At 42.9% G+C, this 23,856-nt stretch overlaps 6 protein-coding genes across 11 annotated transcripts; 3 read left to right on the top strand and 3 right to left on the bottom strand.

The window, feature by feature from the left end:
- Positions 1 to 143: 143 nt before the first annotated feature.
- On the bottom strand, positions 144 to 4,028 carry LOC125768683 (angiotensin-converting enzyme-like). The gene is made up of 4 exons (XM_049436694.1): positions 3,849 to 4,028; positions 3,454 to 3,541; positions 3,195 to 3,377; positions 144 to 3,122 (listed from the first exon to the last, which is right to left on the bottom strand). Exons 1-4 carry the CDS (start codon positions 3,961 to 3,963, stop codon positions 1,382 to 1,384), a joined length of 2,127 nt encoding a protein of 708 aa, XP_049292651.1. The 5' UTR covers positions 3,964 to 4,028; the 3' UTR covers positions 144 to 1,381.
- A 1,123-nt stretch (positions 4,029 to 5,151) lies between these two features.
- Positions 5,152 to 5,918, bottom strand: LOC125768700 (cytochrome c oxidase subunit 7C, mitochondrial-like). Its single transcript, XM_049436723.1, has 3 exons — positions 5,771 to 5,918; positions 5,609 to 5,707; positions 5,152 to 5,421 (listed from the first exon to the last, which is right to left on the bottom strand). The coding sequence occupies exons 2-3, from the start codon at positions 5,693 to 5,695 to the stop codon at positions 5,305 to 5,307; spliced, it is 204 nt and encodes a 67-aa protein (XP_049292680.1). The 5' UTR covers positions 5,696 to 5,707; positions 5,771 to 5,918; the 3' UTR covers positions 5,152 to 5,304.
- Positions 5,919 to 6,232: 314 nt separating this feature from the next.
- LOC125768695 (dnaJ homolog subfamily C member 5 homolog) lies at positions 6,233 to 13,903 on the top strand. Of its 6 annotated transcripts, XR_007418950.1 has the most exons (9): positions 6,235 to 6,865; positions 7,931 to 8,069; positions 8,154 to 8,306; positions 8,375 to 8,506; positions 9,598 to 9,666; positions 10,999 to 11,197; positions 11,482 to 11,556; positions 11,811 to 12,005; positions 12,240 to 13,903. XR_007418950.1 is itself a non-coding variant. In XM_049436716.1 (7 exons), the coding sequence occupies exons 1-7, from the start codon at positions 6,846 to 6,848 to the stop codon at positions 12,248 to 12,250; spliced, it is 723 nt and encodes a 240-aa protein (XP_049292673.1). In that variant the 5' UTR covers positions 6,234 to 6,845; the 3' UTR covers positions 12,251 to 13,903. The 6 variants fall into 6 exon arrangements, 1 of the variants encoding a protein (XP_049292673.1); XR_007418947.1 differs by lacking the exon at positions 11,482 to 11,556 and having other exon boundaries at positions 6,233 to 6,865; positions 11,808 to 12,005; XR_007418948.1 differs by lacking the exon at positions 11,482 to 11,556 and having other exon boundaries at positions 6,234 to 6,865.
- A 391-nt stretch (positions 13,904 to 14,294) lies between these two features.
- LOC125768687 (cytosolic non-specific dipeptidase) lies at positions 14,295 to 17,282 on the top strand. Its single transcript, XM_049436705.1, has 4 exons — positions 14,295 to 14,676; positions 14,745 to 14,979; positions 15,886 to 17,004; positions 17,065 to 17,282. Exons 1-4 carry the CDS (start codon positions 14,633 to 14,635, stop codon positions 17,116 to 17,118), a joined length of 1,452 nt encoding a protein of 483 aa, XP_049292662.1. The 5' UTR covers positions 14,295 to 14,632; the 3' UTR covers positions 17,119 to 17,282.
- Positions 17,269 to 18,557, bottom strand: LOC125768694 (OCIA domain-containing protein 1). Its single transcript, XM_049436715.1, has 5 exons — positions 18,366 to 18,557; positions 18,168 to 18,302; positions 17,914 to 18,092; positions 17,683 to 17,852; positions 17,269 to 17,621 (listed from the first exon to the last, which is right to left on the bottom strand). Exons 1-5 carry the CDS (start codon positions 18,417 to 18,419, stop codon positions 17,359 to 17,361), a joined length of 801 nt encoding a protein of 266 aa, XP_049292672.1. The 5' UTR covers positions 18,420 to 18,557; the 3' UTR covers positions 17,269 to 17,358.
- A 235-nt stretch (positions 18,558 to 18,792) lies between these two features.
- Positions 18,793 to 23,561, top strand: LOC125768681 (bromodomain-containing protein 1). The gene is made up of 4 exons (XM_049436692.1): positions 18,793 to 21,411; positions 21,484 to 21,752; positions 21,834 to 22,259; positions 22,327 to 23,561. Exons 1-4 carry the CDS (start codon positions 18,976 to 18,978, stop codon positions 22,787 to 22,789), a joined length of 3,594 nt encoding a protein of 1,197 aa, XP_049292649.1. The 5' UTR covers positions 18,793 to 18,975; the 3' UTR covers positions 22,790 to 23,561.
- The last annotated feature ends 295 nt before the right edge of the window (positions 23,562 to 23,856 follow it).

Here is a 23,856-nt window from a genome sequence, read left to right as displayed (position 1 = left end):
AGGATTCAAAGTCCGGACAAAGTTTAACCATAATGATTAAACCCTTTACTAATAAAGAGAAGAAAAATCGAAATGTTAATAGAAGAGACGTGCATGGGTGAGCATTTTTTATTATTTTTATTTGTCATGATTTTTTACCACTATTTTATTTCACATAAATAGTATTGACAAACTCATTATGTTTAAGTTGATTTTCATTTTCATTTTCGATTCTGCTTTATCGCTTTAAATTGTATGGTAAGTTTATTCTTTTTATTCCTTGCCTAGCTTGTGTTTTCAGTTTTGTTGCTTCTGTTTCCATTGCGTTAATTTTTTTTACAAGTTATGCGATCATTTATTTTTGATTATTGATTTGGAGTGCTTCACTTTACACAGTTAGTTTCAATGTTATTGTTATGTTAAAGTTGGGTATAATGTTAATTTAAATTTAACATTTGCAATGAAGATAGGGTTAAAAACAAAACAACAAATGAGAAAATACGCTTAATTAAATGCTTTTTACGTCGATCAATATAACGCTCTTGAATAAAATTTAGTTTATGCAAAGCTAAGCATGCCGAAGTTGAATTAATAACCTACAGTTTTGTGTTTAAAAGCTAAATGTTTAGAAAAAGCGAAAAAGGAACATGTTTAGTATACAAATTCGAAAAAATGAAAGTCTCATGCTAATAATGTGTAAGGTATTTGCGGCAATTTACTCCATTTGTCCCAATTGATCAATCCAGCTAGTCCATTCCTACTTCTCTTATTCCCTTGCTACGGTAGCCTTTTACTGTTTCCTCGAGTTTTGCCACTTTTCGACAACTGGTTGTTGCGCATTAGTTGAGACAGTTTAGCGTTAATAAACTAAGCAAAGCGAAAGTTTGCAAACGGATGTAGAAGTCCCAAATTGACGTTGTTTAATGTGTTCCGCTACTGCCGTTATGTAAGGAGGGAGCCAACCAATAGCCCGTAAAACATTATTGTTTGCAAATATAAATCCAAATGCGTAAAACGAATAGATGAAGCATTTTACCATAGCTTGCTCTAGGTGTGTCATGAAACAGCCCAGCACAGCGGCTTGAGCAGCACCAATAAGCAGTGTTAATGAACAAATCGAACTGAATCGGATTTTGATCGGAAAAGAAATTTAAGAAACTTGAAAGATGCTACAAAAAAGTAGAATGAATATGGAAATAATAGCAAACGCAATGACTAACAAGCGGGACAGTGTACACGGGGTAAACAATTTGACTATTTTTGTTAACCAACATAAAACAACAACTATACGCACGCACGTACCAAAAAGAGTGGAAGAACAGAAAAAATAAAAATAATGGTTCCCATTTGTCAACCAGTTCCCAATGTGCGATATGATTTCCGTTTCTTAAAATTTTTTCTCCTAGTGTTCCCATCCAACGATGAGACGATGGCGTGCAATGAAACGATCCAAAAATTCGTCCAACGGTTGATAGTACTTGAGCAAACTTTTGGCCGATATCTCCACGTCTCCGGTAAGCTCTTCCAGTACATCTGTCCAGTGTACAGAGGCACCGAGTGCCAGTAACTTGCGTAACAGTTTACCGGCCTTCTTGGAGCCGTACAGATCACAGCGATGTAGCGGCATTGGGATCTCGTTGGTAGGATTGCTAACAGTACCGAAAAGAGCACTACGGCATAATCCCTCATAGATTTGATAGCTCAGAAAGCTGGCCAGAAAATAGCGCACGAAAGGTGTATTATCCGACAAATGGTAAACGGAGGCAGCATCGAATAGTTCGCGTCGCGAATTCACAGAAGACGGTGGCCGAATGCCCTGCTGTCGTTCGAGCAGAAACCAAAAGTAGCTGTTTGCATCTTGAGCATAGTCAACACTTCCATCGAAAACATCCCATCGGTACTGATCCATAAGATATTCGAAAGGCATGGTAGGGAATTTCCCCAGCGCCATGTGTAACAAAAATGCATAATCGAAGGTATTTATCATGGAGCTCGCTCCGAAATCCGTGGCTTCCGGTGCCATGTGCTTAGAATCAAGCAATCCGAGTCGCACAAGATGTTGTGGCGTTACAGCACCCAGGTAGATGGAATCTCCGAGCGCTTCCTGGAATGCGGCTGTAGTTCCATCACTGAAGATGGTCGGCTGTTTCGACGCCTCCATGTAGTAGACAATGTGGCCCATTTCGTGTACAGTAACGTAAAAATCATGACCAGCAGCTTCGGACCGTGGACACACTATCATACGATAATCATCCGCTCCGTCCGCAAACATGTTAGCTGCCGTTCCGTGACACTTGCCACCACTAGCGCCCCTACCGATAAGACTGTGCTTCCAGAACTCGTCCGTCATGCGCGAAAATCCGAGCGATGCGTAAAGATCTTCAGCGCGTCGCACTAAGTCCATCGAAGTCCAGTTAGCCCTCCCGAGTGTTTGATCTATGTTGATGGAATGCGGGATAATGTCATGCCTATAGCCCGTCCAGCTGTGACTCCACATGCCACCGAGAAGATGCGCTGGAATCAGTCCATCGGTGTCGATCGACGATGCCTCTGTTGGGTATTTCTCTCGAACAACATGGCGTACAACGGCGTGTAGCTTCTGATAGAATGGTTTCACCTCGTGCCACAAACGATCGACCAAAATGCGCAACTCAGGGATCTCCAGCTCCTCACGCCAGCATTCACCCACATCGCGATGGTTGGCGCCACGCATGCAGCCTCTATTCATTAGCTCAATCAGTCGTCCATATGGCTGTCGCATCGGAGGCCCTACTGCCATTCGCCAGGATTCCCAGGCCCATCGTAAAACAGTCTCGTCGGGGAAACGCCCAGAGCACACGTGGTCTATTCCATCCAATAACATCAGGCGCTCTAGGTCGGGTTCCCCCGAGAAGCATTTTAGTTCGTGGGGTAATTTGGTCGGAACAGTTGGAGTAAGCCCTTGCGAAAATATTGGCGCCACAATGGTGAGATCCAAATGTCCCATGGTAAGACCAGGATATTGTACGAAAGTATTGCCCCACAGAATAGTCGCGTCTTCATTTCCGTCATCATCAGGGCGGTGAAGTCCACAGTTCGCCGGAATGCACACTTCTGTCTCGGTGTAAATCCGCTGGATGAAGGAAAATAGCTGAGCCATTTCACTGGAGGAAAATCAAAAGACACGTTGGCGATAACTCTGGTCAGATTGTTGTAGCTCGTCGAAAAGCCCATACCGTAATTCCTCCGGGGTATTGCGAGGTCCGCGGCACAGCAAATAGTAAGCACGATCATATGGCCATCCATGCTGACGGTAGAGGGCGCCCTCGTCGCATGTATCCTGCAGCCAGGCAGACTTGCGCTGAGCTAATTGAACCATGCTCTCTAGCGTGAACTCCACACGGGATTGATGTTGTGTGCTGGCAAGAAAGAGGGAAAGGCAATTCATCACCGTTGTACCGTATCGTACACGTTTGCACTAAACTCCTACTGCACCTTAAATCCCATCCGTACTGTGCTGCCTCACGGTTGAGTGCATGTAATTCCGCGTTCATACGTTCAAACCATGCTTTTGGATCGGTTGCTGCAGTCAAAGACCAGGCGTCCCCATGTGATGCGTGGGAAAAGAAAAGAGCCGCAAAATCAAACACACACATAATCCTACAATTAATATGCCGACAACAGCAAATGTTTCCCAGCGGTCGAGCGGTGTTGTAGGGATCAATTTTGGCAAAATTACTGTTTATCACACCTCCTCACAGCTTTGGACTAAAGTTGAACGACCACCATCACAAAATCGCTCCAAAAATGTCGATTATATGACCATCATAAAAAGGGGGCTTACGATTTCCGCGTATGTCGTGTACTAATTAAATTGCCCGAGAACGTACCATTTTCCGGGGATTCGGTGACAACTGAAGGTAGCTTTTGCAGTACGAGCACAGTTAATACCGGTAACAAACACAAGAGTGGGCCACTGGTGGACTTTTGTCGTTTATGAATCATGGTGAACCACCAACACCGTTAGTCACACACCGACTGAACCGGCGGCGCAGTAAACTGCAGCCATTTATACTCCATTTCCCCCATTTTCCGACCTCGACCGTACGCAAGCCAGACCACCCACTGCTGCCGCGAAGGAAACTAGCCATTCGGAAAACGGACAGTTCGGTTGTTGATTTCCCTAGAGCGCAAGGATACTGGATTTGGTCCTGCACAGCGTGCGACAAGGATCTGTTTCTTTTGTTTCGCTCTCGTTCCTTTCGAACCACGAAGCCATGTGAATGTTTTGAAGCTAAGGACGAATTTGGCTTGGAATTTGTGGTTGGGAAATAGAATGTTTACAGCAACAAAATTCACCTTTCGCGAGAATCATTCGAAGAAAGAATACAAAAAAGCCCTGCCCTTATCCAGGTCCAGCATTCCGAGCAAACGGTGCAAATGATAATAACCGCCGCAAGGAAGCTTATGCTTCTAATCCATATCCGTCCCTTGACTCAGATAGCATATCCTCTCCCATCGCGGAATGGAAAATAAATAAATGCTAATAGGAAGATTTTTTTATTTCTTGCCTGAAGCTCCACAATAAAACGGTTTTCCATCACAGCGTGGACGTTCGTAGTAATACGATTAGTGAGCAACACGTAAACACGACTTGCGACATTCTTTAAACTTTCAACTGATGCTTTCTTTTTAAATCTACATGCTATTTTCTTCAGTTTTTAATGCTAAAGAATATTGCCGTTTATTGGATATTTGTTGAAATGAAAAAATACGAATATTTTATTTCATTTTAAACCATCTCAGCTTATCCGTGTTATTTTAGGTCGTGTTTTATATCTTGGAGAACACCCCAGTTCTCCGACTATCCGAAATTGCCGCTATCTTTTATCATCATATGGTTAATGAAGTTTGTGACGAGGGACAGCTAACAACCACCACGTACGAAGCCCAAACGGCAAAAGAGTAGCCGACATTTGCACAGCGATAAGCTAAAATGAAAACTGATGTAGCTCAATCTGTACGGATTTATCTTTGATTGATAATTTATTGGTTTCCCTTGCGTCGGCGCTTATGTCATCGGGTGCATTGCTTCCGCTAGCGTCAGTGCTTCCACACTTCTCAGCCTGTTTGGTACAACCGGGGAAACCTATAAGTCCGGATATCGCGAGAAATAACTTCGAGAGAACACCGTTTACGTGTGCTGTGTGTTTTATAGCGCACCAGATTTGGATGATTTTATTGTGTTACTTCATCCTTTGCGGGATAACATATCGTTTAAACTCACTAACAGATGAAGAAGGCCAGATTGTGCCGGCCATCAGTTCAAAGCCTACTGGACACTTCTTACTTCTTCAACAGCTGATGTCTAAGAACGAAGAATGGAGCTCCCAGTCCGGAACCGAAGAACACGATGAACATGGCGGTCAGCTTGTACCGGTTGGTCAGGCCGAACGGAAGGTTCTAAGGGGGTGAAAACGGAACATATTAGGTTGAGATGACCGTAATACATTTGAAGATTAGCAACACCGAACAATCGCACAAATAATCGGTCACATATTGACAATATTCCCCATTATGTAATGAGGAAAGTCACTGGCGCTAGTTGTTTCGGTGCTTAGCTGAAGCCTCATGACGATAGTTTGCTTACCTCGCCAGGGATTCCTCCGTGCGAGTGGGAGTATCGGACCAGATTGGTCATACCGGTGCGGGTAACGTTAGCAGCACGGGCGAACATCTTGGATCCTTTCTGTCGAGGGAGGTGTTATGGTTAACAATTTGATAGTAAAGCTTTTATTTTGCCGTAACAAACCTCTGGAATAATTTTTCACGATTATCTGATCTGACAGCTGAGAAGTGACAGTGAGGTGAATTGAATTGCAAACGTCCAATGTGATGCACTGCAGGATTGTACGATTTTCAATAGGACAACATTTAAACTTTCCGTCCAAGGATACTGTTGCTAGAAAATATAAATTTGAAACTGATCACATTTCATAGATGTTCCGTGTTTTGGGTTCATTTGTACAACAGCTTATATATGAAATAATATATTGTGTAGCCACGGAAAACAATGTAGAACTTGTACCAAAATGTCCCGCGGTGTATAAACCTTAGAAAGAGCGCCATTTTTATGATGATTACATGTCATCATATGTTTATGTTAAACAGTTGAATTCTTACCAAATTGACAATTTTATATCTTTTCCTAGACGTACTTGTAAAGCTATCTTCTGGTCTCCCAACAAAAAGTACTGAGAAATGGTATCCTATATGTGAAAAACACGAACGAGGCGAGGCGAGTCATTTTCGGGGTTTGCCTGCCGCGCAAGAGCTGCAAAAATTTAGTTAATTTTTCCTGCAACAGCGAAAAACGGCCAGGGTTAAAGCAGCTGAACATTAGTTCTCGGAAATTTGGAAAATTTGGCAAAGTAGGCGATTCTTGTGCGCGTATACGCTACTTGTGCATCGTTTTCAGGGGTGAAAACGTTCATAGTGTTATTATTTTCATATGTGTTAAGCTGTCCGCTTAACTTGTCGTCAATTCTCGGTGAAATCGTCTGGTGTAAAGTAGTTAATTGAAAGCAAACCAAACATTCGTACAAGCTGGGACCACCAAGTTCCGATTCTTCTGCAGTGTGTGGTCAAAATCAGTCGAGTTCCCTTTTCCGGAGCTCATATTACACGCGCAGTCTCCTCTCGTGAGGAAGATTGTAGTCGTCAGGTGCCATTTCAAGTCAATGGTTGCTGCAAGCGAAGTGAAAATTCGGTGAAATTTTTAGGGGAATTTTCTTGCGTTCCAAGAAGCATTGCCAAGAAGAGGTTCTTGCACCGGAAAGAAGCAACCACTTTGATAGTTTGCAGCCAGCGATAGCTATCTTATCACAATGGATAAAAGGAAATTATCGTAAGTGTCTTTTTGCCTACCGGACATCTCATACGTACCCCACCTGCCTTTAATACTCGACGAAACCAGAAAAATGTGTCGATTAAATTGTTTTATTACAAGAGCATCTCACGAAGTCGCGAAACACGAAAAGGTTGTATGATATTTTTATTGTACCGTGAGGGGTTAGTGCAACTTCCCCCTTTCCGCATCCTGCGCTGTTGGGGCTAAGTAGAAGAAGAAAAAGAGCACTCAGTCTCCGTGGCGTAAAATTAAATACTGACAAATATTGATTTTTTCATCGCGAATACAGTAGGACAAACTAGTGTTGTCCCTCTACCAGATGGAACCATGTTTTCCGTTTAAAGTTTAAAAACAACTCACGAAACATGCTGTCCGCGCACTGCCACAGAGGTTTTGTATTGGAATAGACAGCAAAAGAGAACGAATTACTGAATTATGTGTGCAGCATAATGAGAGAAGCTTGAGTACTTCAGGATATCGTTCAAGGATATTCACCTATACGCGCCCGCGAACAAACGCATCATCAGCAGCAGCTGCAGGAACATACCTTTGGGCAGCCGTTGGGCCCGTTTCGCTGTCTTGCGTTACACTGTGCATTGGCCGTAGTTTATGATTCGTTTCTTTTCTTCTCACTTCGCTATACGATAGGATGAGGCATCCTATCCATTGATATCGTATTCGAAATTCCTTTGGCTCTATTACTTTGCCCCAGCAGATTGTAAAACCGAGGAACGGGTAGATATAATATAAAACACATTTTCAGCCACTAAATTATTTCTATATTGATTTATGATGTTGTTTCACATATAGTTCTGTTTTTTAACGATGGAATATTTTTCAATGATTTTGCTACCTCCTTCTTCCACAGTTTCTTAATCAGTTACTAATTGATAAGAACAGTTCGATGTGTTGTAAACAAAAACACAAAACTTGAAATGTGCGTTTGTATGAGGGATTGATGGTTTTAATTATGATGCCGCTTAGGTCATCATCAAAGCATAGTTATTATTTTTAATAGAGCGTCGTTGTATTGAGTCTTTGTTTTTTTTGTTCTTTTTGTAGTACGTCGGGAGATACACTCTACCAAACATTGGGTCTACAGAAGACAGCAACAGCAGATGAGATCAAGAAGACATACCGAAAACTCGCCCTAAAATACCATCCGGATAAGAATCCCAACAATCCAGATGCGGCAGAAAAGGTTAATTTACTGCTTTCCGTCGATGCTATGCTAAAGATTCGCACTAACTTAGAAATCGTATATATTAATTAATTGTACTTTTAGTTCAAAGAAGTAAATCGTGCTCATTCCATACTGAGTGATTTGACAAAGCGAAACATCTACGACAACTATGGATCGCTCGGATTGTACATTGCTGAACAGTTTGGCGAAGAGAACGTTAATGCGTACTTCGTCGTTACGTCGCCTACGTGCAAGGTATCGTTTTAGGTGGCTTTTTGAGTAATGGGATGCGATGCTAATGCAACTTTTCTCCCTGTTCTCAGGCATTGTTTATGATTTGTGGTATTATCACCGGATGTTATTGCTGCTGCTGTTGTTGCTGTTGCTGTAACTTCTGTTTTGGCAAATACAAACCAGTTCCGCCCGAGAATGGTGGAGACTATCATCATCTACACGTAAGTAACCGAATTTAGTAAGATAGTCGAATTTAATAGTTCTGTTTACATGTCAGTGTGGTTTGCAATTGATTCCACGTTGTGTTAAGTATTTGCTACAGTTCGCAGTTGGCTTACAGTATTTTGGCTACCATAAAGCAACTGTGCTTTTACAAATGTTTTTTGACAGAATAATCCTTAACATTACGCTAGCCTTTTCCATGCTGCCAGATTAAATAGGAAAAGATCGTTTTTCATTAGGCTTTTGTGGTTGGATTGTGTTGCGCCTGTGTCAACTGTTCATTAACAATTTCACTGGTAAGATAGCATCGCATTGTAAGGGTTCGATAGCGCTAGTTGCCGCTGTACTCGCCATTTTGCTGGAAAACCAGTGAAACATGATTTCCATCCTGATATGCTTTTTGGCACGTAAAGAGTTGGGAAATAGGTGTGTTATGTGCCGTATCGTTTTAGTTTTTATGAATCAAAATTTGGGGACATATTGGACAACTTTGTTCGTTGTATTCAATCCGGTTCTGATAGATTTCCAGGCTATTAATTTCAGTTTACGTTTCACGCATCATCATAATTCAAATCAAATCAAATTCATCCCTTTAAAATTTGCATAGTTTTTGTTTTGCTTATTTATAATTGAGTTTAATAATAGTTATTGCACTGCACTCACTATCTCATTCTTTACGAGACATACTCATAGCAGACTTGTGGACGGCCCAGATATGACACGATCAATATATGCAATATTCCCGCTACACTTTGGTGTCTAGGAATCAATATTTCTCGAAATATTACGCTTCGACATGATGTATCGCTATGCGACACATTCCATGAAGTTTATGTGTACTTCTTAATGAGTTTATCCTTCTTCGGTTATCCCACGTCCAATCTACGATCCAATTACTGTTTCATCAGATCGTATGTTCACGCGCTTTGTTATCGTCATTGTGTGGCCTGCAGGATCTGATTATTACCCCGTCTTGTTTACTTGTTCCTTGCGTCCCATTCGCAGAGGGCGACACACATGATACTGCATTCATACACTGTCTCTATCACCTGTTTTTTTTCTACATGTGTTTTTTTTCTACATTCATCAGAGAGATGGTGCCGCAAGTAGTAGCAACGCGCGGGAAGGAACGGCCGTCACAGAACAGCCAACGCGAAGAGTATGTATTCGGTTTATCGTTTGTATTTTTATGTACCATATACCCATCTTCATTCACATCTGCACGGTTAACTGTACCTTTAGTTCTAACGTTAACATTTATCCTTTTTCTTGATCATTTTGCTCTTGATGAACATCATTATAGTATTTCATGTTCTTGTATAATTCAATTTCTGGTCATATATCACCTATTATTAGGTATGCCAAATCAAGATGAAAAAAAGTAGTAGTTAGTGAATAATTTGGACCGTCTTCAAGAGTAAAACGCCATAAATTGATTGAATCAACTAACATTAACACTAATTCATTTGTCATTCCTTCATCCAAATCGTTTAATTTCTTCATTGTGCCATGACTTATCGTTTGATTTTTTCTTTCTTCTTTTCCTTCCTGATTTAGTTGGAAACAATTTCGTAGAAATGTATTTAATTTCGTGAAAATAATGGGAAAATTGAATGGAACAGATAAGGGAAGAATTGTGGTATAGATATTGTTAGACAACGATTAGCATTTGTTTGTAAAGAAAGGTAATAGTGGATTGATTGGCATGAAGGCAAATCTAAAACTAAAGTCTCCCGTTGGGACGACATGGTTGTGTAGTTATCCATCAAATATAAACATAATACATTCTTTGTCAAGTTTTGCTACTAGTTAGACATACAATAAAAAGTGAATATATTTAAATGCCATCGAATAACTGTCATGTGTTGTATGTTTGGAGAACGGAAACCAAAGATATCAGCGGGGAGTTTTCACTATTTACCATACATTTTTGGTCTGTATTAAAATTAGTATGTAAATGAATACTGTTATTCTATTTACGAGTATGTTATGAATGTGTTAATTGCTAATATTTCAAAATTTGGTGTGACTTAAGAATGTGGAATTGGACTGTTGGACTGTGCTTTATTAACAAAGGGTTTATGAAGAAGAGCGTAGTGTGCTAGTGATGCCGTGGCATTTATTATTAGTTGTCTCAAAGGCTTTCGTGTTGCGTGGAAATGGTACAATACTTCTCCAACGTAAGTGAATTGTTTCTGTTGTCCTTTTGGCGATGGGTTGGGTAGATTTGTGGAGCTTACTGTAGGGTCTGAAAGTGTCGCTAACATATGCAAATAAACACAATAACTAATACGATTGTTGCTATAGCTTTATGCACCGTGGGTGATCCTTCGAGGAAGTATCGGATGTTTTCCTCCTGTATCGCTGAATCGCTTCGTACGCGCTGTGCGTGTAATAAAAATGCTTTGTAGCTTTTAACGGGACACCCCAACATGTTTCATCTGCAATACATTATTTAACGTTTTAACATATGATTCATATTTCATTGTAGGAAGATTTGGCAGATCTGGAAGATAACGGTGGTGGCAGTGGTCCGGTAACATCACAACCGCAAGCTGGACAAGGACAGGGTGCCGGCATGCCAGTTTATGCCATGCCACCACCATCGTCCAATCCGACGAATCCGTTCACCGGAAACGCCACTGAAAGCACGGGGCTGAACACGGGCAATCAACCAATCTACACGCCAGGTAAGAGGCGACTACTGTAGAATATGCTGAATACATTGAGCGGAATCATCCCTGCCACTAAAACAAACTATCACCGCCCGCAGTTGATGGATGTCATGTGTATTGATGTGCTAGTATCGCTATTAAAAACCGTTCATAATCACATTACACCATCCGCCCAGTGAGGCTATTTATCGAGAAAAAATGCAACAGTGTTGTAAATTTGTTTAATTAATGCATATTTTTATCCTATTCATTCACACTCCTCTTGATTCGGGCAATGCTGTTCATGATTCGGGAAATAGGCCACTAAAAAGCATTACGTTTTGGAATTCGATACCCAGCTTCTGCTATAAACGTTAAAAAACAATAAGCATATGGTAAACCAATCATCTTTCCTCTACGTAGAGATAATGTGTCGTGTATGTTTAGCGTGTGTTTATGCATGTGCATGTGCAATAGCTGAATGTCCTTTTATTGTTTTGTTGGTTTGGTTTTTTTTGTGATGTCCTATTTTCATTCACACATTGCTCAAACAACATTGTTTTAAATTGTGTTGTATTTCTACTGAAACTTTATTTTCTTAAACTAAGGAGTTTTTTTTCTTCTGTTTGTATCCATTTCTGCCCAGGAGATTTGCTCCAATTTTGAAGTTATCCTACGTTTCCGTTATTTTCGAATCACCTATGCAACACCATGCGCATCTACAATATTGTACTTTCACGTTGCATTGCTTATTGCGTATCTTTAGTTTGGAGAAAATGTAGAAGTGTTCCATTCGCGTGAAATGGCACAATGCGAAAATATAGATGAATTCCCTAGTGGCGATGTAAGTAAATGTACACACATACTATTCTAAATTTGAAGCTGATGATTTTGTCATGCTTTAGCACGTGATGTTTAGTGAAAATCTTGCAATAAGTGATTAGATCTTTCTTTAGGCTTTAAAATTATTGTGCTTTTGTTATCAATAGATGTGAATGCAGTAGTATTTTCGTGTTTTCGCTAACAAATTTCTTATCGATTTTGTTTCTGATCATTTTTCTTTTGTTACCAATTTTAGGTATGAAGTGAGCGCATTAATCATCGCCATTAATAACACTGGTCGGTTCGAAGGAAAAGTTATTTGTACGGTTGGTGGAAGGCGTAAAGGCGAGCTCGGTCATATGCGCAACTCCTACCAGCCCTATTTCTTTTGTGCATCGAATAGCACCGAACCAAATCAAAAACCCATATACAATATACTGTAACAATAACAAACTGTAATATTCATCGACCGAATCGAACCGCTAAGCATCTCCCTGCAACGTTGGAGCGAACTGTGGAACCGCTCGTAAAGAAGCAGTCGAGCAAAAAAGTATCTTTTTAGGGTATATTTATGCGTTAAGTAATGGCAAAAAAGATATGTACACCGGGCATAATCGGTACTGTACTTTGTAGTACGCAGTGAAGGGGATGAATGAAAGATCGTGAAACTGTTGTGTAGTAGAAAATCCTCTGTTTGTGTGTGTTTGTGTGCATGTACGTGTTTTTATCCTAGCGAGGCTATTTCCTACGGAATGCCTCCGATTCAGAGTTGAAGATAAGCAGAAGAAACAGAATCAAAAGCAACCATATTACAAGCTAACAATAGTTTACTCTTGCTGTTGCTGTTTGTATCCGTAACGTAAATACCTAATTCACGCGAAGCAGAACATCATTTGATGATATGCTCAAACGACAATTGATGAACATTAATACACACAACCCGCTACCATTTATCGCTCTTTTGAGATCGTCCATGAATTAGCACATACTTCCTGTTTGAAATGGTTGCAGAAACAGAAACCTCTGTTTAATGAAGATTTAGGCTTAAATAACAAGAAACAAAAAAAAATATTAAAATCGATCTATAGCGGAGCTGAAACGAGAGCTATACCATTTAGCCGAACTTGGGAAACGTGTTTCCTCCTCATTTATTAAGTGTTACTATTTCAATTTTTGCATATACTACTTCAATTTGGAAAGTGAGACCGTTATGCATACTATGATAATAAGAAGCGCAAGGAAGCCACGAAGCGTGTGAGTTCATTATGTCCGGTGTCACTACACCGACGCTTGAGATAAAAAACATGAAGTAACATAACTGCGCAAGTTATTTTTGTGTGGTAGTGTGCATGCCCTCTGGCTACGCAGCAGCAGATGAATAAGTGCAAGACGAAAAGCAAGGCGTTGCTAAAGACAAAGAGAAAGATAGAGATGAGGAAAGAATATATCTATATACATACAAAATTCATAAATCTTATATCCATTTATCCCAAATTTCCAACGCATTTTGAAGCACGAACCTTAAATAGGACGTTATAAGCGGACGGAGAAACATTGTTGGTGGTGTAGTAAGGTAGGCAAAATGAGACATGAACAATGGAAAAAGAACGTTGGAATGGACCAGTTAGAATGGTTCTAAATAAACGAGAAAAGCATCAACAACGACGGGCGATATTAGCCACAGCTTTGAAGGACGAACTGCTATGGACGATGGAATTAGGACGGAAACGTAATTGACAACAACAAATCATATGTTGTAAAATATATTTAACGATAGTGTTGTAACCAATCAGCCAACCAGTAGGTAAACCGATGGTTATCGCGGGCGTAAGGACATTACAATAACCGTTACGGAACAAAATAAAACTAAGACCTGAACGACGAAACATTCATTGCCACGTTATGCAAAATCCACAATAACTGAGTTGGTTGTAAATAGTATATTATTTTATATTCCGAAACCACCAACAGCACACACTAGCTGTGTTGTTCAGGGAAGTGCTGTGTAGTTCTCGTTTCAGATTTCTTCTAGATGATGATGAAAGCACTCATTTATCAAACTACAAACAGTCCAACAAGATTACCATTGTAACTGATACTGACCAGAGATGAACAGTAAAGTAACGTCTCCGGAGATCGTTTAATCCGTTAAAAGTGTACTGTAGTAGTGCACTCTTATTGGTTGGTATGATAATATTTTTGTTAATTTCAATATATTTTTATTGATTGAAACGAGTTTCTGATCGTACCATTTAGACTTTTCGTGACTGATTCATATTCAAAAAGCTTGATGTTGTGGCATATGCGATAAAGGGAAAACAACAACCTACAAAGGAAAATCCCCGATTAAACATCGTTCATCCGTAGCGATATATAGTATTATTTGCTTAGTCGGAACGAATTTGCTTGGGGCAGCAACCACAAGCAGCTGAAGTACTGGAACTTGCGCATGTAAACAGATGCATATTCGTCATATGTTGGGTCGTGATATGAGACCGGGCTGCACTTTCATTCGACACCGATCGTCTTCGTACTTTGTGATCCGAATTTCCACCAGAAGAAGATAGACTGTCGGTCCGTTAACGTGTCTCCGCAGAACCAGAAAACGTCTTAGTGTTGTGTGATCGTGTCGATTAGTTATCCTTAAAAATGTCGAACGCAGATTTACCCGCCGTGTTGAACAAACTGTTCAGGTGAGTTAATCCGTTTTGCCCTGAGTGCAGTGGCGTTTATAATTCTGACCATTTACGTTCGTTTAAAGCCACATCGATGCCAATAAGAGCAAGTATATCGATGCACTGAGGGAAGCGGTGGCGATAAAGTCGGTGTCGGCCTGGCCAGAATCACGGCCGGAAATTTTTCGCATGGTGGACTGGGTTGCGGAAAGATTGCGGAAACTTGGGGCAACAGTTGAGCTGGCAGACGTCGGCAAACAGAAGCTGGCTGACGGCCGTGAACTCGACCTACCGAAGGTCATCCTCGGCGTACTGGGAACAGTAAGTAGTATTCGCTTTTGTTACGGGTCAGCTGTGAGTCATCCTGGGGGTACAAATAATGTCGCCAAAGATCGCCATTTCCAGATGCACAACGCAGTTAATGTCAATGAACTTGCTTGTGGAAGGGGATCGTATGTCTCGGTACGTTTTCAGCTATCGTGTATTGTTTTGGTGGTCGGTCAAGTCAACCAAAGAATGCTCCATTGATAGAAAGAGAGGCTCGGCACGTATGTTTACTATAAACTGCATCATCAGAATATGACGTCAGGGTGCATACTACGATTGGAAATGCAACGGTTGCAATTTGCTACGTAGGTAGGACGCCACAGGGGCAAGAGAGGGTCGTTATGTTTTATTATGCGTCAGCAAAGTGGTGCTTGATTGTAAATTCCGCTGCTGAGTGTCGCATTTCAATGGGGATCACTCTTGACTGGAGCTGTTCATTGATAAGACACTGTTGAAGGAAAAAAGGGGGAAGAGGAAGGGGAGGGGGGGGGGGGGGAAGTGCCGTGCGGTGGCAAAGATGATATTTGAATGTGGGGTTTTTGGTTTCAAAGCGATAAAGTAGGGAAAATGTCGAAAATTGTGGTTATAGTTAGGAAGAAACTATGCATATACATATGAGGCCACTTTAAAGACCACTTCGAAAGTGGTTATCGTCGAGTGTGACCACAATGTCCGTATTGTGGTTGCAGTGCTTGGACGGTATTAATAGGCCAATAAATCGACTGTTCATGGACAGTTGATTGATTCATTGTATGTTTCCATGCTATCAATTATCTCTCCGATGAAGTTTTCGCACGAGATATTACATATTTTCCTTTATCCTATAACCATTCAAATCTTATCAGCAATGCGCGTTTCAATTGATGGATTGTTTACTACGCCTGCAATCCTTCTTTGCAGGACCCAGCGAAAAAGACCGTGTGCCTTTATGGTCACTTGGATGTACAACCTGCAATATTAGAGGACGGTTGGGCAACGGAACCCTTTGTGCTGACAGAAAAAGATGGCAAACTATTTGGACGTGGTTCCAGCGACGACAAGGGACCGGTTCTGGGATGGCTGCACGCAATCGAAGGTTACCAGGCAATTGGGGAACCACTCCCGGTCAATCTGAAATTCGTGTTCGAAGGCATGGAAGAGTCTGGTAGTGAGGGCCTTGATGAGCTACTGTATGCTCGTCAGAAAGATTTCCTTTCCGACGTGGACTATGTTTGCATTTCCGACAACTACTGGCTTGGAACGGACAAACCTTGTATTACGTACGGACTACGCGGTATTTGCTACTTCGAAGTTGAAGTTGGTTGCGCTCATAAGGATCTTCATAGCGGCGTATTCGGCGGCACCGTGTACGAAGCGATGAACGATTTAGTGTATCTACTCGGCACGTTGACGGACAGTGAAGGACGCATTCTGATTCCGAAAATCTACCAGGAAGTGGCCCCTCTTCTTCCGAACGAGCAGGCCATTTACGATGCTATTCACTTCGATGTCGGCAGTTACCGGGCGGAACTTGGAGCGCGCAAGCTGATGCATAAGGAGGACAAGACGAAGATTCTCATGCACCGTTGGCGTCAACCAAGTCTTTCGATTCACGGCGTAGAGGGTGCATTTTATGAACCTGGTCAGAAGACAGTCATTCCAAAGAAGGTCATTGGAAAGTTTTCGATCCGAATCGTGCCAAATCAGACGCCCGACCTTACGGAGCGTTATGTGCGAGAGTATCTAACAGAGAAGTGGGCCCAACGCGGTTCACCGAATCATTTTGCGGTGCGTATGGCTCATGGTGGTAAACCGTGGACGGAAGATCCAAATCATCCGCACTATCAGGCGGCCCGAACAGCTACGAAGCACGTATACAACGTTGACCCGGATATGACTCGAGAGGGAGGATCGATTCCTGTTACGCTAACGCTACAGCAAACGACGGGCAAGAATGTGTTGCTGCTTCCCATGGGTGCATCGGACGATGGAGCACATTCGCAGAACGAAAAGATCGATGTGCGCAACTATATCGAAGGGGTAAGTTGAAACATTCGATCTCGTTTTATGATATACTTAAACTCTCACTTTTTCAATTAGACTAAACTGCTTGGTGCTTACTTGTACGAGGTATCGCTTATCGGTGGCGAATGATCATATCGCTGTTGATCATCCAACTGCAAAAGTAAACCTGGTTACACATCACGACTCCTTCACTCCCCGTTCTATCATCACTTATATTGTGATCGTTATCCAGCAATGGTCTGTCGTCGAGTGTGAAATAATAATAAAATATTCAGCACGTTCGTTTAACTAAACTTTAAGTATATATTTAGAACTTTTTTCTCTACTAAGCTTCCCTAGAAGTAATGAAAAAATGCTTTAACAAGCTACCTATTGCGACCAAGCATCCCCGTACTTGTTTTTAACGGATGGCGGACTTGAAGCCTGCGCAGCTTCTTCGGAAGTCGTACCACCGCGTCGTTCTGTTGTTTCGCGTCGTATTGGCGGACTATCTTCAAGGATCGTTGCCGGACGGTAAGGTTGCTGCTGGCGCTTTAGGTACTCTTCTCGATTTTGTCGTCGGAGTTCCTCGTAGCTTTTGGATGCCTTCGGTGCAAGCGGGAGCTGAAGATCCTCTTCGAAATTGGTGGTAGCTGGAATGAAAAGTAGTATGTTAATACTTACCAACGTCGTCTAAGTACCCTCTCTACTTACAGTCAACCGTTGGACGACCGCTATCATCTAGCCCGGAGTATTGCGGACCATCGTAGTACAGGTTCAGCGAACCGTTGCTCAGGAATGACTCGTCGGCCTGTCGTTCACGTGCCGGGGTTGTTTCGAACGGTGTTAGCATACTTGAAGCACCGAATCCTTGATCAGGAAGACTATACAAGAGGTTAAGAGATTAGTATCGGCATGGTGCCTGCTTTTCAAATGCAGTCGTACAATTTATCGGCCATTCCCGTGGATCCCTGGCGACGTTGGCGCATCAAATCGGCCAATCGAGAGTTGGGCAGCTGCAAAATCTTTTCGGCACATTTGCTCTGGTAACTTATCTTTCCGATGAAGTATCCAAGCGTAACGCCAACTAATATCTTTGGGGCAGGACCGAAACGAACACTTGGCTGTCGAAGTGTATTGAAATTGGTACATACGTAAAAATTTAATTGTTCCAATGATTTTTAGAAGTGCATCATTACCTTTAGAAACTTATTATGCACTGCGTACCATGCGCCAATTCCCATAACCGTCCCTAACGGAAGGGATCGTTGAAAAAAGGATTCACGATTACACTCGCGAAGGACTCGCAGCTCTTCAGGGGAAAATTGATAATTCTGAAAACGGTTTCACCACATTGCGTTAGTGGAAAGATGATAAATGTTCTACTTTCTTCTTACCAGTGCATTCCTCTGTGGGTCATCGGGTTGCTGCAATTGGTCGTTTTGTTGCATAATGAAATTGAATACTATTTATTATAAATCACGATAAGGATGATATGCTATTTAGCAGAGAAAACGTAAATAATCAACTTCTATGAAGCAGAGCCGGTATATGAACAGCTGACATTGACAACTGACAAATAGCTGCTAGATCTGGTTTGCATTGATTATTTAAAAATGTATGTTTGCGTTGCCACTTTTTATCGAATCCACCATAAATCACAACAAAAGTATGGGCAAAAATGCTAATTACTACAAAACTATCCCAAATTGTAGTGCAAATAAAATGTTTGCATGAAAATAACGGGATGAAACGGTTATATCAACGGTGTTCATGTTGGCAGCCTTGAACCGGTTGAAAATTGACAGCTATGCGCCGCTGTCAAAAGTGAGCTGCTGTAAACAAAAAGAAAGGCGCTACAAAAATACGAACCGAAGCTTAGGAAAAAAGAACCTGAAAGAAAAACCAGCTAGTGTAAAAGGGTGATTACATATCTGTAAAACAAAAAGATTGTTCTTTCAGCATAGGTGAATACGCGGTATTTGGTTTGTGAGGGTGGCAACTCCAATGCCAGCCAATAGGTTCGAAACCCAGTCAGGAGCAGGATTACTAATATCGAGCAGCACCATGGGCATCGATTTCGATGTGAATGATTACATCAAAACACTCAAAAAGGACGCAGGCCCATTCAAATGTCCGATGTGTGAGAAAACATACAAGTCCGTCATAGGCCTGCAGTATCATCTGAACAACTATGACCACGACAACCCGTCTCCGGCCGTGCCAGCCTCGGTGTCGACTCCTATCAAGCAGAAGGGCCGTAAGCTGAAGGTGGGCGTTACACCGAAAAACCAGATCGCTTCCAGTCCACCGAAGGAAGGGATTACGTATCTCGAAACAGAAAACCTCGTGCGCCTAGACTGTAATGGCAAGACAGTGAAAATTCCTGTGCTGGACGCTCTGCCTGTAATGTCGCTTGAGGAGTACGAGAGCAAATGCAAAACAGTGTCTGATTTCGAAGCGTTTGCCGTGACACCGCCGGAAGAACCCGAAGTGCAGCTGCCGGAAGGCAAATTTAAAGAAATCGAAGATTACACAATCTGTGATGCACCGGCCCGGCCAAACGCTTACATCCGTTTCATTGAAAAATCTAGCGAAGAACTGGATGGGGAAGTTGAATACGATGTGGACGAGGAGGACACGACTTGGCTAAGCATTATCAACGAACGGCGCGCGGCGCAGAATGTTGGGCCGGTGCCAGTGGATTCGCTCGAACTGCTGATGGATCGTCTGGAAAAGGAATCTTTCTTTCAGGCGGCTGCAAATGGCCAAAATGGAGCTGTCGTGGATGACGATGCCGTATGTTGTATCTGCATGGACGGGGAATGTCAAAACACGAACGTGATTCTGTTCTGCGATATGTGCAATCTGGCCGTACATCAGGATTGCTATGGTGTGCCATACATTCCCGAGGGGCAGTGGCTTTGTCGACGGTGTTTACAAAGCCCAAGCCGACCGGTAGATTGCGTCCTGTGTCCCAACACTGGTGGTGCATTCAAGCAGACAGATCATGGCCAATGGGCCCACGTTGTGTGTGCATTGTGGATTCCGGAAGTTCGATTCGCCAACACCGTGTTTCTGGAACCGATCGACTCCATCGAAACTATCCCCGCCGCTCGTTGGCGCCTGACGTGCTACATTTGCAAGCAAAAAGGGAACGGGGCGTGCATTCAGTGCAACAAGACTTATTGTTACGCGGCATTCCATGTTACATGTGCGCAGCAGGCGGGTTTGTGCATGCGCATGGATACGGTGAAAGGTACGGACAGTAATCCGGTTGTGGTGCAAAAGACGGCCTACTGTGATGCGCATACACCACTGAACGCGCTTCAGACGACACCGGGTAATTCGCCTGAGGGTGGGCCACCAACGGATGCGCGAGAGGTGACACGAGAAAAGATGAAAAAGGCACGAAAGCTGCTTGCATTGAAGCGGACTAGTGCTCCGGTTATTCTCATACCGACGATACCACAGAACCGCATCGAGGAAATCTCGTCGTTGGTGAATATTCCGAAGAAACAGCAGTTTATTCAGCGTCTGATTGCCTATTGGACGCTCAAACGTCAGTATCGGAATGGAGTTCCTTTGCTGCGCAGGCTACAATCGCAAGGTCAAGCACAAGGAACTGGAATCGCCGGTTGTCGTGACCGAACTGATGGTTCACCGGACGCTCAGGAGCTCTACCAGCAGCTCAAGTATTGGCAGTGTCTCCGACAGGATCTGGAGCGGTCACGGTTACTTTGTGAGTTAGTTCGCAAACGGGAGAAGATTAAGCTGATTTTGATCAAGACTACCGAACAGCTTGTGATGGCTACACTGAACCCTATCGAGAGTGTTTTGCATCGAATACTGGATCAGTTGGAGGTGAAGGACGATAAAGAGATCTTCCGCGAACCGGTCGACACGGAGGAAGTGCCAGACTACACCGATATTGTGAAGCACCCGATGGATTTGGGAACTATGAGACAGAAACTGACACGTGGGATGTACGTTCGCATCGAAGATCTGGAACAGGACTTTGCGCTGATGATCCGAAACTGCTTGGCATACAACAACAAGGACACCATGTTTTACCGGGCGGGTGTACGAATGCGAGATGCCGGAACGATTGTATTCCGCACGGTGCGAAAAGAACTCGAACGAGCTGGCCATTTCCAACAGCCACCTCCCGTAGAGTCATTGCCTTCAAGTGCTGCAGCACCTGCTGGAAGCAGTAGAACGACTGGTTCCAGCGAGGACAATATTGCGATGGACATTGAGAATGAACTGACAAAGATAGCTGGACAGTCGGCAAACGCGGAGCACATCGGAAAGCTGCAGACACTGCTGAGCAAAGCGAACGGAATCCGACATGCGTTGACGCGCTCGAAGCGCATCAAACAGATTCGCAATGAGATTGCGAGAGTGAAGCGTGCGATCAGTAAAGATCCGGAGCGTGCCTTGGTAAAAGAAGAGAAAACAATAGCTATTTTAAGTTGTCTAAGTTCTAACCATTCTACATGTTTTTGTCACCAGGTGAACGATCGTAGTATAGCTTCCGATTTGATAGTATCAGGAGCATGCTTATCATCGCTCGGTGGAGGTGTTTCATCCTCTCTCACTGGTTCAACACATTTACCGAAGAAGTTAAGCCATGTCATACACGCGGAACCCTCTACTAGCGGCCTCGGGGGTTTGGCAGGTAGCAACCTTTCTGGCCCTCAGAAACATCACCAAATCACACCAGACGTGAGTCCACATAAAGTGCTTAACAACAGCCCTTCGCCCTCTGGAGTGAATCGAAGGTAACCTAGGAATGGTTCTTATTGAATTTAAAGATTAGAAAGTAATACTCTCGATCTTGTGGTGCTCTTTTTTAACAACAGAACGGCTGTTTTGTTCACACGCAAAGCTCAAGCGGCATTGAAGAAACCGGAAACGCCGCTAAAACAGGATGGACCAGGTGGCGGAGAAGTTAGCAGTAGTGGAGGAGGTGGGCCGAGCGGCCCAACCGTAACCCCAATGACAACGACGGAACTGCTCCAGAAGACGGCAAAGAAGATCAACCGTGGCAAGCGGATCGGCAAAAGTGGGAAGAGCATTGAGTCGTTCCTTGAGGCAACGTCCGCTTCGGCACTGGAAGGCAAACCGATGGAACGAAAATCGTTGGAAGCCATCCCAGACAGTTTTCGTGTGTACCGTGGACAGCAGGATCGAGAAATTAGCGACTCGGAGAGTAATCTCAGCCTTACTGGAAGTACCTGCAGTAGCTGCAGTGGATTTAGTGGAAGCGGAACCGAATCGGAGTTTGGGTAAGACGGAATCCATCGAACTGGATGAATATGTTACTAATCACTTTTCGGCTTTCACTGTCCGTAGTTCTAGCAATGATGATTCATACTGCGACTCGGAGATGTCCACTAACAGTGAACCGGATGTGGAATCATTTCCGGAGAAGCCGGCCCTGGAGCCGTTGAAGCTAGTGTGGGCCAAATGCCGAGGCTACCCTTGGTATCCGGCCCTGATTATCGATCCAATCATTCCGAAAGGCTTCGTGCACAATGGCGTTCCGCTGCCTGCACCTCCATCCGATGTATTGGCCCTGCGGAGCAACTACGACGAGCCCGTCTTTTTGGTACTGTTTTTCGATGTAAAACGTACATGGCAGTGGTTGCCGGTTGGCAAGCTGGAACTGCTTGGTGTCGACAAAGAGCTCGATCAGAGCAAACTGATTGAATCGCGAAAACCGACCGAACGGAAGGCAGTCAACAAGGCGTACCAGGAAGCGCTACACTATCATAGCCAGGTTTCGAACGCGGATGGACCGGCTGGGAAGTTATGATGTTATGGGAGCGGCGTGATGGCGACAGGCTTTGTAGCGTCACAGGGCGAGGAACACTCGGAGGAACAGGATGAGGAGGAAGAGGAGGAAGAATCATGTTAAATCTGTCGTGCATTGGTCTTTAATACTAGCTCTACGATATTGTTTGATCGTAATGTGTAAATGGTTGTTTCCGTTTGCGTGCATGTTACTGCATTATATGTTGGTAGGAGTGCTTTAAGAAGGACGTTGGACAACATCTCCGAACAAATATTACTGAGGTACATTTTATTTGTCAGACACAGGTTGGGTAGGAATAAGTGTTGGTTGCGTCTATTTGTTTTTCTTTTCACCGTTGTGTGTGTTTTTACATAAGGGAAGACTAAATGAAGGAAATTCGTTCCATTTGTAGAACTAGCTAAAATAGAGGCCATTCTATTAGAACTTCCTCTTTTTACAAATTGCGACCGTCATACCGTTTTTTATGTACTATATAAGATGCAGGATACATGGCAGGAATGATAAGTATGCGTGAGTGTATGGTCGAATGTTTTACGCAAATCATAAGGCTATATCTATTTATAAAAATAACAGAAGACGTTTAGAGCCGGATCCTCATGAGCAGCTAATTGGAAAGATACGCGAGATTTGCTTTTACGAAATCGCATCATCTGCCATGTCACTCACTCATACATTGTACACCTGTATAACGATACAGATATGTAAATCGTATGGAAAATAAATCAATTTGAATAAAGTGTATCCTGCTGGATATTGTTTCAAACAAAACTAAGCACTGTGTACTCGTATTCCTCTATTCCGTTCACCATTGGCAGTGAGAGTGTGATTGAGCGAAACAGCTGAATATGATCCCTTTGCCATTAACCTTCTCTATATAGCGACGAGGTTGGTTACGACCCAGGTTGGTTTTTGGTACCGATTCAATCGTGGTCACCCACTTAGGTTGTTTCATCTGCGTAAGAATAATATTTTTCTGAAATTCAAACCAAATTAGTAATATCATAACTCCTTACCGATTCATGAATCTATGAACATTCATATTTATGATTTGAATGACGCTTCACTGA

This window comes from Anopheles funestus, chromosome 3RL, assembly GCF_943734845.2.
Source record: "Anopheles funestus chromosome 3RL, idAnoFuneDA-416_04, whole genome shotgun sequence".
NCBI lineage: Eukaryota > Metazoa > Arthropoda > Insecta > Diptera > Culicidae > Anopheles > Anopheles funestus.
This window is presented reverse-complemented; position numbering and strand designations above follow the sequence as displayed.